Here is a 17,163-nt window from a genome sequence, read left to right as displayed (position 1 = left end):
AGGCAAGCCGATGCGTTTGACATTTAATAGGTGACTGGGTGATGTATAATTCCCAGCCCCGTGTCGACAGGTAAGCTTCGCATGTACCTCCTGGTACAGGCCAGGCCCAGGGAGGGGTGATTGCCAGTTTGTCCCTCTGTCAGGAGTTCAGGAGGTGTGAACAATCACCTAAGGTGAGAGAGTCTCCAGTTGGAAGGAGCATGCTATTGGAGATGCTGGCAGACATGGAGGACTTTTTCTCAATGAGCCCATCACCATCTCAGTCTGTCTACTAAATGTAAACAGAATGCGGCTAAAGATTCAGATACTATCCCAGGTGCACCTCAGTTCCTCGTATTATCAAGTATCGAAGGAGATCAATCCTTTGCTATGGTTATCCATTTATTATTCAGAAAAGTGTTAATACAGTTGCAGCCCCTGTAAAATCCTGCTCTCGTTTATGTACTGGGACTTCGCTTCTGCAGACCAGTTGTTACTTTCAAGCCCAACAACTGCTTACACCTTGTCTCATCCATGGGTATTCCGTTCGTGTCAAGGCCCATTGAATGCTGAATTCTTCGCATGGTGTTATTTACACTCGCCTGCTTGACGGTCTGAGCAAGGGAGAAATCCAAACTTACCCCTCTGATCAGGACATCACTGCAGTCCATCAGGTAATGAAAAAGGTTGATGCAACTTTAATGCCTACCTACACACTTTTTCTCATGTTTGATTCAGTAGTGCTTCCATTGAAGATCAAAGCAGGCTGTGAAGTCATCATAGTCCAACCGTATATTACAAACTTGATGTGTTGCTACCAGTGCCAACATTACAAGCACACTCACATGTGCTCTCAAAGCACAGCCAAATGTATTACTTGTAGTAAGGATGCTCACAAGGGCAATTGCCTGCCGCCTCCTCCTCCTCCTCCTCCTCCTCCTCCTCTCCCCCCCTCCCCCCCACAGTATCAATTGTAATGGCGACCATGCCACCTCATCCCTTGAATGTCCCATGTATCTCGATGAGCGGGCCATCCAGGAGATCTGGGTGAAGGAAAAAGTACCTTACCCTGTTGCTTGCTAGTTGTTGGCTAGTAAAATGCCTTGCGTTTTACTGTATGACACTTATAGTACTGTTCTTGCTACTCCTCGCTCCATGAAGGACATGGCCATGCAGACTTGCGACCTCTAATTCAGCACTGCAGATGTAAAATCACCCAGTATCATGGTAGCATCCCTGTCTCCTTCTCCTACAGCAGTGCAATGAGCCACCAGATCTTCGCCCTCGGTGGCGAAATCGCCTGCTACACAACCGGCAGGCCGGAAAGGATAAAAATAATACTCCTTTGAAGATCTTTTATGTTCTTCCAGCCAACAAACATCTGTCTTCATCTGCTAACCTCAAAGGCTCTAAGAAATCAAATGAAGGCTTATGGTCTTCTCCTTCCCTAACTTTGAAATCCTCTTAAACAGTGCCACTGCATGATACCTCACCCTACTGACCTCCATTTCACTGGTGTGCACTGCGTAATATTTTTCTGCCCTGGAACTCGCAGGCTGACCCAGGGAGAAGGGCGATGCCTCTGTTGACCTCCTGGAACAGGATCATGCAGCCTGTGCACCTTGTTCCGGCGAGTCTTCAAAGGCTAGCACTCGACAGCTGCCGAGGTGACTGCCCTTCATTTGTTCCCCACTCCCCATTACGACTCCCCTCCAGTGGACTGATCATGACATTAGATCCAAAAAGTAGGAATTACAGCTGCTCCTGGAATCACTGTCCACTTGTGTTCTGCCTCCAAGAAACACAATCACGTCCTCACAACTGCTATGACCTCTTGCGTTTTCTTCCAGTCCACTTTGACCCCTCCAGAGGATGGCATTTCATCTCATGAGGGGGGTCATGCTGCTCGTCGAGCATGATGATCATAGCCAAACGATCTCACTGAACACTCAGCTACAAGCTGTTGCAGTCCGCATTATTCTTCCTCACCTCGCCTTTTCTCTTTGTAACGTCTACTTCCATCTGTCATTCGCTGTCACCAGGGCAGACTTCCTCCAGCTTATTGGTCAACTCCCACACTTTAGTGTGCACCATCCCCTTTGCGGCTCTTCCAGAACCTGTCCAAGAGTGCTGTCTTGGCTGATCTTCTCAATCAGCTCAACCTCTTCTGTCTTAACACTTACACACCCACATTCTTTTCAGACTCCACGCATACCTATTCCCATTTGGACCTCTCATTCTGCACTGCCCAGTTTGTCCGTTGTCTCAAGCAATCCATTCTCTCTGGCGCGTACTTGAGTGATCATATCCCATGCGCTATCAGTTTGTGGTCTCCTACCCACCTACTTGAAAATCCAATTGGCAGCTTTCTAATGCCAACTAGAGGTTTTACTCCTCCCTGGCGACCTTCAACAAACATCGTTTCCCCAGTTGTGATGACCAAGTAGAGTAGCTTACGAACGTTATCCTTACTACTGCAGAACATTCCATACTTCGCACTTCATTTTTACTGTGCTGCGTCATGGTTCCCTGGTGGACTGAGCCATGCCACAACACGATTCATGCACGGAGACATGCTCTGCGTGTTTTTAACCATCATCCTATGATGGTAAACTGTAGTCATTACAACAAGTTGTGTGTGCAGTATTGTTTCATTCTTCAAGATAGCAAAGAAGCTAGTTGGATTTCATTTACTCCTTCTTTTAACAGTTTCACCCCCTCTATTGTTGTGTGGGGGCGGTCTCTGTTGGCTCTCTGGGACCAACTTCCATTCCCCAATTTCCAGCGTGACTTATTCAGGTTGTATACACCCCGGGACAACTGGGAAATCCAGGAGAAAGTGGGAATTTTTTCAGCTGGGGAAAACCCAGGAATTTTTCATTGTTTTAGTTTTCAGTTAAATTTTTATAATTTTGACTGGTAAGTATTTTACTGTCTTTTGCTACTACAGAATAATATTGCAGCAATAAAACATAAATGAGAGAAAAAAAATCTTAAGTTGCAAAGTAAATGTGCCATTTATAGCAGCAAATCACAGTGCACACACAAGTTTCTGCCTACAGGAAAATGTGACAAAGGCTTTAGGATGAAGACTGCAATACACCATAACAACAAGCTGCTTCCAGTGGGTGAGACATCAAAACAGTGTACATTAGATTCATTTGAGTAGTTGCCAGCAGTCTCGTGCACAGTTCAGTTGCATATTAGCGGTACCTTGTTCCGTTTCTGGCTACTTAAAGTGTGGGTGTTAGCTATATCAGCTGTAGCAATAGGCAGTCGGATGCTACCTGGAAAAATTTTTCTGGCAACGCCAAAAGCTGCCAGATTCGCGCATGTGCAGAGCAGTCTGAGTTGTAGTGGGGATGGGGGTAGTCTCCATGTGACCCAGTTTTATGTTTTGTGGTGTTTTATTCCACGCCATTGGCTAGTTTCAGCTGCTCACTGATTTTCAAGTGCACATTTTCATCTTCCGGCATGTGTGGCGGTATTTCATAATAAAGAACCAAATGTAAAGTAGTACAGTACTGGTACTCCAAGAAAATTTGCATCCCGAAAACCACACTGGAAAGCTTAATATCAAGTTGGGGCCTACTTCATTGTGAGTCTGGCCATACGAATGTGCACTTTCAACCGAATTATGCATTTTAGCAGGGTTTATGAAATTCCAATGCTCTTGGAATATCCTGTAATGTTCTGTTTTTGTATGATTTAATGTAAGATCTGAATAATGCTGTATATGCACAAACATAAGGGCTTCCTACATCATCGTAGCTGCACACACGAAGTAACACCTGTTTTCTGACGCTCTTTGACAACTGCTGAAATGAGCCTATTCCTAACATGTTGCAGGAAAATATTGTGAATGTGATTCGAAAAGCGCTAGTTTCAAAGTAAATTTCCTTTTATCCAAGATGAATTTCTTAAATCTGAGCATTTGACTCTCATCTAAAACTGAACACTTCAAGGACCAGCCACTTAGAAGAATTTAGAATCCAGAAGACTAGATATATAAGACATTATTTAAAATGTTACTGGCACTTTGGTGTGATGTATGTTAAAGTGTAACACACGCAAAAAAAGACCAATATTGTATGTGAAAGCTTAGCCTTTGTACACTATGTATACTAATTTAAACCACTATCTTCTCCTATTTGTGTGTTCACACTACTTAACAGTAATGTTGCTATTGACTGACTGCATCACGAGTCCTGAATATCTGCGGCCATCAACTGGCAAGATCACCTGACATGAGCTATGATTGGCTTACAAAAGCACATCCCAATCTTGATTTCATTGCTTTGGAAACTAACATGCTGCTTTTGATTGAAGTCAAATTCATACTTTCGTAATACGAAGATATGCAGCTTACGTGTAGCATCAAAGAGTTTTCCAACAAACATGACCACCACCTCTTCCTCCTCTTCCTCTTCCTCCTCTTCCTCTTCCTCCTCTTCCTCCTCCTTCCTCCTCCTTCCTCCTCTTCCTCCTCCTTCCTCCCCTTCCTCCTTCTTCCTCCCCCCCCCCCCTTAAGTGCTGGGAAGTACTACGCCAATGAATAAAACCTTAACCATTCAAAGGATTGATATGTTTTACAGTTTTGAGGGAAACTGTGCTGTCACTTAATGTGGGAAAAGTGTATTTGCACCCAAGAAAAGTGTATTTTTTAACTGGGGAAAAACTGGGAATTTTTTTCCCCCTTTACCAGGTATGCACCCTGCTGTTGCTACCTCCAACACCTTAGGCCACTATTTTGCAGAGATTTTGAACTCCACCCACTATATCCCGTCTTCCTCCCTCGGAAATTAGTGGAGGCGGCTCGGTTGATGCCCTTCTCCTACATCAATGCTACAATGCCGCCTTTACTATGAGAGAGTCAGATCATGCTCTCACTTCATCCCGTTCCCCTGCCCCAGGGCTGAATGATGTTTACATTAATATGCTGCAGCACCTTTCTCTTAAGGGGCATTTTCTGCTTCTTACATACAATTGCATTTGGGCAGATGGCATGTTTCCAAACACTAGTGTGAAGCCACTGTCATACTCACACCTAAGCCTGGTAAGAACAAACACCTTCCTTGTGGCTGGCACCCCATTTCTCTCACCAGCTGTGTTAGCAAGGTGACGGAACATATGATTCATGTCCAGCTGGTATGGTGGCTCAAGTCTCGCAATCTACAAAACACTGCACAATGTGGATTTCGAGCATGCTGCTCTGCGGTTGGCCATCTTGTCGCTTTATCAACCCATGTCATGAACCATTTTCAGTGGAATAACAGACTGTGGCTGTGTTTTATTTTGATTTGGAGAAAGCCTACACCACCTGTTGGAGGACTGGCATCCTCCATACTCTATATACATATGGGGCTTCCATGGCCATCTGTTCCATTTCCGTAATGAATTCTTAAAAGAAAGTATTTTCAAGGTATGTGTGGATTCAGCCTTGTCAGACACCTTTATCCAGAAGAAAGAGTTGCCTCAAGGCTCAATCCTGAGCACCATTCTTTTTGCTATAGCCATTAATCCCATTATGACCTGTCTCCCACCAGGCATCTCTGGCTCCCTTTTCAGGATGAATTCACAATCTATTGCAGCTCTCCATGCACTTGTCTCCATGAGTGGCGTCTTCAGTGATGTCTCATCATCTTTAGTTGTGGAGCATCGACAGTGGCTTTCATTTTCTCCATGCACTTGTCTCCATGAGTGGCGTCTTCAGTGATGTCTCATCATCTTTAGTTGTGGAGCATCGACAGTGGCTTTCATTTTCCACTGACAAAACTGTTTGTATGGATTTCTGGCAGTGCAGTGGGTTTCTTTCACTGTCTTTACATCTTAGACCTGTTGTTCTCCTGTTACTGAAACTACGAAATCACTGGGGCTCATGCTTGATAGAAAAATTTCTTGGTGCTATCATGTCTTACCTGGCCTCCTCAAAACAAGAAAAAAATTGTCTTGCCATACTCTGTCCAGTGACGTTATCCCCATACGTGGTGCAAATGTTTCTTTCTGGCTGCCTCTGCTGCTGTCACCCCAATTTTAAGGTCAAATGGTAGAATACGTCAAATATTTTCTGGTTTCTCCACCTGTGACTCCAGTTTTTAGTAGCCACAGCTCCGCTCACTATCTCCAAATGACAGTTGAGAAATAAACTCTTAGCAATCGGAATACCAGTATTCAAAACAGAAATGCTACGAACGTATGCACTAACTTAATTATCTGACAAGTACTCACTTCCAGTGTCATTTCTGTGAGCAGTGGAGCTGTAGTCAGAATTCAATGAAATAATGAATTGCTTGGCATTCATTTTCCCGCGCTTACAATTATAACTTTCTTTCGTTTACCCGCTGACGAAAAATTTAAAACATGCCTTGTCAACTGTTATTCTCCAGCATAGTTTTTGTTATTGTTCTTTGCTACACAGTCCTTACTTCAAGTCTATGCTGTCTGTATGCAATTAAATCAATAGTAGCACAATAGCATTGTCATGACCCTGTGGGCATAATTTTTCCCCACACTAATTTTAAAACCTTATAAGCCACAATGAGTCACTGACATCATCTGACATATGTTCCCAATTTGTTCTTGGTAATTATCAGTTTTGTTTGATTTAAATGATATACAATTTTCCACAAACCACACTTACACACATTCTTGGGGAAGTGTACTACTTGGCAAAAGTTGCATTGCATGTACTGCTGTTTGTTCACCTCTATGCTGTTGTCATAGGCTATTATTCCGCCTTTAGAAAGAAAAAACAAATAGTTGCATCTGTATCTCATTTTGATGGCTCAAACACAGTGAAATGTAAGGAATATTGTGACTTGGGTGACATGCTGTAGATGAATACGCCACTATTCAGCCATAGTCTTTCTCCAAGTTACCCTAATCAAAATGGAAACAATTGTTAGTGCAGTAACTTTGATTGTAATTGATTCGGTTAGTTACTGATTTGACAGTGTACAAAAGAAAAAGTTGAAATGCAAAATTTATTAATTCATCATAGTATTTGACAGCGTGGAGCACACTGCAGTGTGGCATAGCGCCACTGTTTTAAAAATGTTGGTTGATGGTTCGCCCCTAGCACTTTCCACAAAGAAGCAGCAATAACTCTGTTATTTTAGTCAAAGTACATGCACTCTTATACTTAGGATGTGGTAATTTAATAATGTAACTGTATGTTATCTTTCATTTGCTTCAGCTGATTAATTCTACAAGATTGTTGAGCCTTCTGGTAAGTGACCCCAATGTGACACGACGTCGCCAGCCGGCAGAATGCGTAATGGTCCTCTTCTATGCTCGTTATTGTCCATTTAGCAGCCTGGCAGCACCCCACTTCAATGCCCTCCCTAGGGCTTTTCCAGACATAAAAATGGCTGCTATTGATGCAATGAAATACCACAGGTAAGTCTACTTATGTGGTTTGATATTTTTACTGTGTATCGATTTTGTGAGCCTGTTATATACTCAGTCTCGTCACATTTGGTAATGTGTTTGTTTTTAGAGCACACATATATTTGTGTTCATTGACTTTAACCAAACAAAGTAATTATTGTCCATTGGTTTTCAGTTTCAATACACAATATGGAATTGTTGGTGTCCCCACAGTAATGTTGTTCCACAATGGTCGACCAGCTGCAAAGTTCAATAATTCTGATTACACCTTAGAAATGTTTGGACGCTTTATAATAGAATATACAGGTAATCTGCTCTTGTAAATCTTCTATTGACAACTAATCATTGTTCAATCAACCAACAACTGCAAAAGACTCTGTTTGTTATATTTTATAAATGTTATTTTTCCAGGCCTTGAACCCAAAAACAAATTGTTTGTGATGTCTGTTGACTTCAGTGGTCCTGTACCAAGTGTACCGGTCAAAGAGACTGATTACTGTCTTGTCTTGTCATGGGTGTTCATAATGCTGTGTGCAGTGTACTACTTTAGTAAGTCTGCATGGTGGCAATGGATTGTAGAAGCTGTACAGAACTCTTGGAGAGAAGCAGAAGCACACCATGAACATGAACATGTGGAGTGACAGTTAACCACTGTGCTTGTTGGAAGGGGACTGTGAACATTTCCTGCTCTTGGATTACAATCGTTGTATTGCTTGTCATTCAGGGATGGATGCCTTATTTTTTCCCAAACTTCAGTGCATTTAAATTATCAGTTGCAGTTGATATTATCTTTTAATAGCATTTTTGTTGAAGTTGATGAAATTATGCTATATCTCAAGTGTCTCATTACTGGAAAGAACAAGATATCTCCTTTAGCTTCTTGTAAATCAATTTAAATTGAAACAGTGGAATGAAGGGGATTTGTCTGTTACTGATGATCAATTTGAAGTGTTAAAATAAAGAAAATTGTACCTCTTTCAACCAAAGCATTACTATTTACAAATGTCAGTGTTATGTAATCAGATTATATAGTGTTCTTTCAGAAGTCAGTGTCACATCTTGATTTTCTTGTCATCTGAAAAGTAAGTAAAGGTAGCGTCATCTAATTTCAAATGAATTCATGCTGTGAACAAAACAAGGTACATGAAAAATTCATTATGTTCCTAGATTTTGCTTCAGTTACTTAGTTGCAACAGTAATGAAAATGTTGCATTATCTTTATTTAGTCTTGGTTAAAAATGCAGCTGTTTTAAGAAAATATAAATGCACAATTTTAAATAATCTATTTTAGTTATTTCGTCCTTTGTTAATCTCATAAGACTGTATTTAACATTTTATTAGGTTCCTTATTAAGGAAAAAAAATAATCTCTAGTTTACTCTGGTAAGTTATAGTGGCCTTAAAAATTGAAGAAAAAGAAATTGTTCACTTGAGCTGATGGGAATGTTGAGCCAAGAACATCAGTGGTTTTTGCAGTTACCCCATGTTACTGCATCGACCGCACCAGCACCTTGCTGGCCATGAGCATAGCAAGACGCAAAGTGCAGTGCCTGCAGGCATGGGTACAACTGCTAAATGGTGGCACTGTCAAACAGCGACAGCAGCAGCACTTGAAGGCCATCGCACGCACACAATGGACAGTGCCTCCTCCCGAGTTGGACTTGCAACCTATGGTTCTTGGTGTGGTCCACAGCCTTAATATGTTTGAAAAAAGAAAATATGGTCAAACAGGCTGTAATATATTTATTTTTCATGCTGTTAGCTAATTTCAACTGTTTGTCGTTTTCAAGTCCTCGCCACAAGCCTCAAGCTCCACATCACACTTGACTAAATAGTCTGTACATATGTGAATGCACACACAACTTTCATACACGTGTGTAGTCCATATACAAGCCAATAGTGCACTAGATTACATCCATTAGTAATATTTGTATAGAACACTTTCTGTACACATATTAGATGTAATCTAGTGCAGTATTGAATTGTATTAGTGCTACACACCCACTTGAAGGTGGTGTGTACCTTTACGAATGTACTGGCTATTTGGTCATATGTGACAAGTGCTTCAAAATTACTAACAGCCAAATTTAGCTAATAGTATGGGCAATAAATATATTACAGCACATTTGGACCCTGTTTCTTTGCTTAAAATATCTGTTATAATGGCTGTACCTACTCCTGTATATGGTTCAGGTTGTGAACAGTAACGAAAAAAGAATAATCTTGTATACAAGCACCAGAGGTAACATTCAAGATATATATGTAAGAGGCTGTAATAAAATGGATAAAACAATACGATCAGATTTGAAAATAACTTCCAGTTAATAACAAGATACAAGAGAATAGGATAAAATGCAAGAATCATGTTGATAGAATGTCAGAAAACAGATTGCCATAAAAGCTAATGAATTATTGACTGACTGGAGAGGGAGAACTAGATAGACCTGTAAGGGATGGATGGATGGATGGATAATAGACTAAAACAGGTGATTGCAGCATCTAATGGTTGGAAGGAGATGACGACGGTTCATTCATGTGCTTACTTGACTTTCTTTGGACTCGTCCTTGCTATGTACGTGACCCTTGTATGGAACTTATAAACTAGTAAGTTCTGCTTGAGTGAGTAACTGAGTGGTGGCATTGTCTTGTTGCAACTTACAATGATTTTTGTAACCATCATCTTCAGGCGAAGTCGAAGATAGGGACAAAACTCATTGAAATGTTGTGACAAGGTGATGTTACCACTCAGCTGATCACACAAGAAGAATTTACCACTAAAATACACCAAGAAGGCCCAGTAGCAGCTGCTGTGTAAGAGCACATGAACACCCTAACATTCGACACCTTGTGTGCTTATGGTTGTTTTTCTTTGAATGTTGTTAAATGTAACATAGATGCTGCGGTCTGAAAGATATGGCACTTAAATCTGCTGTGCTACTGCTCCGCTAGACTCCATGAAACTTGGCAAGAGGGTTGTGAACACACCCTCAGTTGTGTGCGTTTTAAGGAGCTTTTGCACATGCACAACTCACATGACGTAGTTGTCTTACTGGCCAAATACATACGGATTTGATAAACAATGTGCAAGGTTCACAGTGTGCACAGTTAGCCCTTGCCACTCGACTAGAAGTTTACGTCAGTGCCGCTAGGTGGTAGCAGACTGCGGAAGACTTTTATCCCCATTTGCTCAGCATAAATCCTGCCAGATGATAGCACTTTCCTCAGATTTACTAATTCACTTACCATGTACTGTAGTAAAATTATATCAGCCATCAGTATATGTTAAAGTTGTACTGGCAGTAAACCTATTTCGTGTGTTTCAAATGAGTTGTTGTATATTAAGTTATGAATTTTTTACCACACAGTAATCCATTTGAGACGCTGACAAGGAAAACTCCCATTGCATCCTCTTAGATTTAGTGGTAAAAGGGTGCGGTGAAGCCTGTCAGAAACTGAACACAGATGAAGCATGAAAACAGGAAGAAAGTCTACTGAATTGTGAAAAAAAAGCAAAATAGAAACAGTGAACGGTCCATGATCAGGAAGTGCAATACAGAGAACTGAGCAGAGCTGTGGAAACTCCATTGTACCGCAGTTGTTTGTTTCCCCCCCCCCCCCCCCCCCCCCACGGTGTAATGTCCGTTTGCAATAGTGAGGTTTAAGGAAGGGGCCTATAATGACAGTTGATTCTGCACAATTACTGTATTAGCAGCCAAAAGTGAGTGGCTTTCAAATGGGAACTGCAAACAGTTGATGACAAGGTGACAACTGAATCGAATCCTCCACTGGAAAACACATCTTTTGTCATACAAATCAGTGATAGTACATTTGTCATATGATAGGAATGTCTTACCGATGCACCTAATTTGTACACCTAGTAAGTGAGTGAGATATGTCTCCTTGCTCTGTTTAGGTGTTCATATGAATCTGAATGTGATCACTCCCAAGGAAATGATGAAAAGTAATAGTTTGTCACATAAGCTGCAACAAATGAATGCAGCAGTTGCACAATCGCACAGTACCTCTGTGCTGTGTCAAACATATGTTTCCAACATTTTTGAAGTTGCATTCTATTTAGGAAGTCTTGACTCTTGAATTCCGTTATTGTAATGTCGTTCACACACATTTATTTGTTCTTTTCATTTTTGTGAGACGTCTATGTGGTATCTTGCATGCCCTCACAATTCATCATGCTTGCTTGCGACGTTAATGTATTATTACCACATGACTCGTATTCTATAATCAGCGTATAGTACGATAACTGCCAAGACTACAGAAAGAGAACAAGCATTCCAATGACCCCGGAGAGTTCAGTGTTGTGAAAAAAAATGAAATAAAGGGCTATGAGGGAGTTTTGAACACAACCCACCCCTAACAATCTATCACTGTGACCACTTAACCATGATGACCCAGCTGTTTACTTTCACTCAATATTGCACTGGGACAGTTCACTGTCCCTATTTTGTTTTTTATTTTGTTATTTTTTGTCACAGTTCAGTACAATTTCTTCCTGTTTTCATGCTTGATCTCCCCCCCCCCCCCTCCCCCAGGGGGTCCACAACTCTTTTGTGGATACGTGCGTAGTGAGCACGGGACCCCGAGCTAATGTGGCCCTCCTTCCTTTCCAGGCTGCATACCTTCCTTTTCCGCATCCTTCCCTCTCCCCCATCTTCGCCCCTCCTCCCCTCACCTCTCGCTCTTTCCTTCCCTTTCTCCTCCTCTGGGAGTATGGTTTGTGCCTACGTCCGGAGACGGACGCTCGTAAATGTACCGCATTCTTCGCCTTCTCTGCTTGTGTGTCTTCATCCTTCCTTTGTCCTTCTCTTTTCCTTACCTCTTCTCTTTACCCTTTTCTCCGCTGCGGCATTTGAGACCTCTCCTCTTTCCTTTCTCTTTCTTTGTTTTTCTCTTTCTCTTTCTTCCTCCCTGTGCGTGTCTGAAGGCCGACCCACACATTTTTGTGCGTAGCCGGTGATGGGGTAACGCGTAATTCCCCGCCCCGGGTAGACAGGTAGGACACGTACTAACCCCCTGGTAACGGCCAGGCCCAGGGAGGGGTGATTACCCGAGCTGATACCTTCCGAAAGTGCCGATTGGTCCCTCTGTCAGTTTGTCGGGAGGTGTGACCTGAGGTGTGAACAATCACCTAAGGCAAAAGGGAGTGCCCTCAGAGAGGGCCCCCACAAGGGAGGAGTGCGCCATCGGAGATGCCGGTAATCATGGGGGATTCTTCCACAATGGTTTCCTCACCTTCCACTATGTCTGCTCACAAGCGTAAGTTCACACAGTCTCAGCCACAGACAGTTCTTCCATCGTTGCCACAGTTCCTTGTTGTTTCTCGGTCTGACGAAGGTCACGACTTCTCCACGGTCAACCCTTTCATTATTCAGAAAGGTGTTGACGCAATTGCAGGTCCTGTAAAGTCTTGTTCCAGATTACGGAATGGCACCTTGTTGTTAGAAACAGTCAGTGCCCTCCAGGCACAAAAATTGCTGCGTACTTCACTGCTCCACACCTTCCCTGTCCGGGTTGAAGCGCACCGCACTTTAAATTCCTCGCGTGGAGTCGTTTATACACGCTCCCTCGATGGATTGTCTGACGAAGAAATTCAGCACTACCTGTCTGACCAGGGCGTAACGGCTGTTCATAGAGTTATGAAAAGGGTTGACACGAACATCATTCCAACCCGCACTGTCTTCTTGACATTTGACAAAGTTCAACTCCCATCGAAAATCAAAGCAGGCTATGAGATAATTTCCGTTCGCCCTTACGTCCCAAACCCTACGCGTTGCTATCGGTGTCAGCAGTTCAATCACACCAGCCGGTCCTGTTCCAATCCGGCCAAATGTGTTACGTGTGGCAAGGATGCCCATGAGGGTGCTTGTCCACCTCCATCCCCTCATTGCATCAACTGTATGGGTGACCACGCTGCTTCCTCTCGAGATTGCCCCATTTTTAAAGACGAAAAGCTCATTCAGGAAATCAGAGTGAAGGAAAAGGTGTCGACCTTTGCTGCTTGAAAATTATTCGCCAGTCGACAGCCCACCGTGCCTCAGACAGGAAAACAAAGTACTGTCCTTGCTTTTCCTCGGCCAACAAATGAGGCGGCCACGCAGACTTGCGACCTCACCTTTAGTGCCACGGTCGTCAGATCGGCCAGCGCAAAGATCGCCCGTTCAACCTCACCACTTTTGCCTGCCCACTCTATGGCTCACCCTTCATCAGGTTCTGCTAAATCTTGAGCCCAAAAGTCAGACACCAAGACTTCGAAAAAAGAGCATACTCGTGAAGATTTTTTACGTACCCCAACTTCACAACCATCGGTTCCTCGTTCTTCTAAACATCATATTTCCAAGAAGGCTACAAAGAAACCCAGTTCATCTCCTTCTCCGCCAAGGCGTGTCCCATCTACAGCACCACCTGGCGGAAATCGCCCTCGGCCGTCTTCTGTGTCTCCGAGGTGCACTGCTGGCGGCCGATAAACCAGCTGATCGCTGGTGGCAGGAGCTGCTCCTGAACAACTTATGGATCAGGATCTTCTGCCTTCGGCTGAATGCCATTCCATGCTGTCGGTCGCAAGCTCTGAGCAGTCGTTGAGTTGACAGCAACTTTGGTCACATTCCTCCATTTTCTGTTCACCCTATGTCCATTATCCACCGGAATATCCGCGGCATTCGAGCCAATCGGGATGAATTGTCGATCCTCTTACGATCCTACTCGCCGGTCATCTTCTATCTTCTGTCTTCAGGAAACAAAGCTGCGTCCCCATGACCGCTTTGTTCTCCCTTATTTTCAGTCCGTCCGATATGATCTCCCCTCTGTTGAAGGCACTCCAGCCCATGGAGGACTCATGATTCTTCTCCATGATACTCTCCATTATCACCCAATCCATTTAAACACTTCCTTCCAAGCTGTCGCCATCCGTCTTTCCCTTTCTGGATACACGTTCTCTCTTTGTACTGTATACATTCCATCGACCACACCAATGGCACGAGCTGATCTCCTTCATCTTCTTGGTCAGCTTCCACCCCCCTATTTGCTGGTTGGGGACTTCAATGCCCACCACCCGCTTTCGGGATCTCCACATCATTGTCCACGTGGCTCACTATTGCTAGACGTCTTCCACCAAGCGGATCTAGTTTGCCTCAACACTGGGGTCCCTACATTTTTGTCTGCCTCCACGACAAACTTATCTCATTTGGACCTTGCGGTCGGTACTGTTCCGCTAGCTCGGCGCTTCGAATGGTTCGCCCTTGATGATACACACTCGAGTGACCACTTTCCATGTGTCCTTAGACTGCAGCCTCAACTGCCATATATGCGCCCGCGACACTGGGAGTTTGCCCAAGCCGATTGGACACTTTTTTCGTCTCTAGCGACATTCGATGACGGTCACTTTCCCAGCGTCGACGATGAGGTCACACATATTACTGACGTTATTCTTACAGCTGCGGAACGTTCAATACCACGCACCTCCGAATTGCCCTGGCGCCCCCCAGTTCCTTGGTGGAACGGGGCATGCCGTGATGCAATACGTGAGCGGCGACGTGCTCTTCGCCTTTTCCGCCACCATCCTACTTTGGCCAACTGTATCCGCTATAAGCAGTTCCGTGCGCGATGCCGTCGTGTCATCCGCGATAGCAAGAAGGCAAGCTGGAAATTCTTTATTAGCTCATTTAACACCTTCACTCCCTCCTCGGAAGTTTGGAGTCGGCTTCAACGGTTCTCAGGCGCGCCTAGTTTCTCCCCGGTCTCTGGGCTCACTGTCGCGCATGATACATTAGTGGACCCCGTCGCAATTTCTAACTCATTGGGTCAGCACTTTGCTGAGATTTCGAGCTCTTCAAATTACCCGCCAGCGTTTCTCCCGAAGAAACGTGCAGCGGAAGTGCGACATCTTGCTTTCTCCTCTCAAAATTGCGAAAGCTACAATACTGTTTTCTCCATGCGGGAACTCCAACATGCAGTCTCTTCTTCTCGCTCCTCCGCCCCAGGACCGGATGGTATCCACGTCCATATGTTGCTGCATTTATCAGCCCATAGTCTGCGTTACCACCTTCGCCTTTATAATCGAATTTGGACCGACAGTACTTTTCCCAGACGATGGCGGGAAGCTATCGTCGTTCCTGTTCCGAAACCTGGAAAGGACAAACATCTCCCCTCTAGCTATTGCCCCATTTCTCTCACGAGTAGTGTCTGTAAGGTTTTGGAGCGTATGGTGAATTACCGTTTAGCGTGATGGCTGGAATCCCGCAGTCTTTTAACACCTGCCCAATGCGGATTCCGAAAGCATCGTTCTGCAGTTGACCATCTTGTTGCTCTCTCCACTTATATCATGAACAATTTTCTCCGGAAACGCCAAACGGTAGCCATATTTTTTGATCTGGAGAGAGCATACGATACCTGTTGGAGGACAGGCATCCTCCGCACACTGTTCTCATGGGGCTTTCGAGGCCGGCTGCCCCTTTTTCTTCGCGAATTTATGGCAGAGCGCACATTTAGGGTGCGGGTGAACACTACTCTCTCCCACACTTTCTCCCAAGAAAACGGGGTACCCCAGGGCTCCGTGCTGAGTGTTGTACTGTTTGCCATCGCTATAAATCCAATTATGGATTGTCTCCTTCCCGATGTCTCGGGCTCCCTCTTTGTGGATGATTTTGCGATCTACTACAGCTCTCAACGGACCAGCCTTCTTGAACGACGTCTTCAAGGATGTCTCGATCGCCTCCACTCTTGGAGCATCGAAACCGGCTTCCGTTTCTCTCCCAGTAAGACCGTTTGTGTTAATTTTTGGCGACGTAAGGAGTTTCTTCCGCCCTCCTTACATCTAGGACCTGTCAACCTTCCGTTTTCAGACGTCGCTAAATTCTTGGGTCTTATGTTTGACAGAAAACTGTGCTGGTCCTCCCACGTTTCCTATCTTTCGGCTCGCTGTCTGCGATCCCTCAACACCCTCCGTGTCCTGAATGGTACCTCCTGGGGAGTGGACAGAGTGGTCCTTCTCCGCCTCTATCGCGCCTTAGTGCACTCGAAATTGGATTATGGAAGCATAGTCTACTCCTCTGCTCGGCCGTCTATTCTTCGGCGTCTCGACTCTATCCACCACCGTGGATTACGTTTAGTGTCTGGAGCTTTTTACACTAGCCCTGTGGAGAGCCTTTATGCTGAGACTGCTGAACCTCCGTTGTCCAATCGGCGAGCGGTCCTTCTAAGTCGTTATGCTAGCCATCTGTCTTCCATGCCTGCTAATCCAGCCCATGCCCTTTTTTTCGACGCCTCATTTGATGTAGGGTATGCAGGCCGCTCCTCCTCCCTACAACCCCCTGGAGTCCGCTTCCGTCAACTGCTCCATTCTCTTTCCTTCCGCTTTCCTAAAACCTTCTTGACAACTTGGGGTACAGCACCGCCTTGGCGCCGTCCCCGGATCTGCCTGCTCCGTGACCTTTGTCGATTTCCCAAGGATGGTACCCCTTCACTTGTTTATCGTCGGGCATTTGCTGCTCTATGTGTACAAATGATGGAAGCCACATTTATTTACACCGATGGCTCGAAAACATCATTAGGTGTAGGGAGTGCCTATATTGTTGGCGACACCCCAAATCACTTTCGGCTTCCCGACCAGTGTTCGGTTTATACTGCGGAGCTTTACGCTGTTCTCCAGGCTGTCCACCACATCCGCCGCCATCAGCGGATACAGTACGTTATCTGCTCAGATTCTCTCAGCTCTCTCCTCAGTCTCCAAGCTCTTTACCCTGTGCACCCTCTGGTCCACCGGATTCAGGACTGTCTGCGCTTG

At 44.4% G+C, this 17,163-nt stretch overlaps 1 protein-coding gene across 1 annotated transcript in view; it reads left to right on the top strand.

The window, feature by feature from the left end:
• LOC126236864 (thioredoxin domain-containing protein 15) overlaps window positions 1-8,480 on the top strand; it is a 39,620-nt gene extending 31,140 nt beyond the window's left edge. Inside the window, exons 4-6 of the mRNA XM_049946485.1 lie at window positions 7,175-7,377; window positions 7,544-7,674; window positions 7,780-8,480. Coding sequence (XP_049802442.1) covers window positions 7,175-7,377; window positions 7,544-7,674; window positions 7,780-8,009 — 564 coding nt within the window. The 3' untranslated portion in view covers window positions 8,010-8,480. The remainder of the gene's footprint in view (window positions 1-7,174; window positions 7,378-7,543; window positions 7,675-7,779) is intronic.
• Window positions 8,481-17,163: the final 8,683 nt, after the last annotated feature.

Source organism: Schistocerca nitens, chromosome 2, assembly GCF_023898315.1.
Source record: "Schistocerca nitens isolate TAMUIC-IGC-003100 chromosome 2, iqSchNite1.1, whole genome shotgun sequence".
Lineage (NCBI taxonomy): Eukaryota > Metazoa > Arthropoda > Insecta > Orthoptera > Acrididae > Schistocerca > Schistocerca nitens.
The sequence above is the reverse complement of the archived record's forward strand: the minus strand, read 5'-3'. Positions and strand labels throughout refer to the sequence as shown.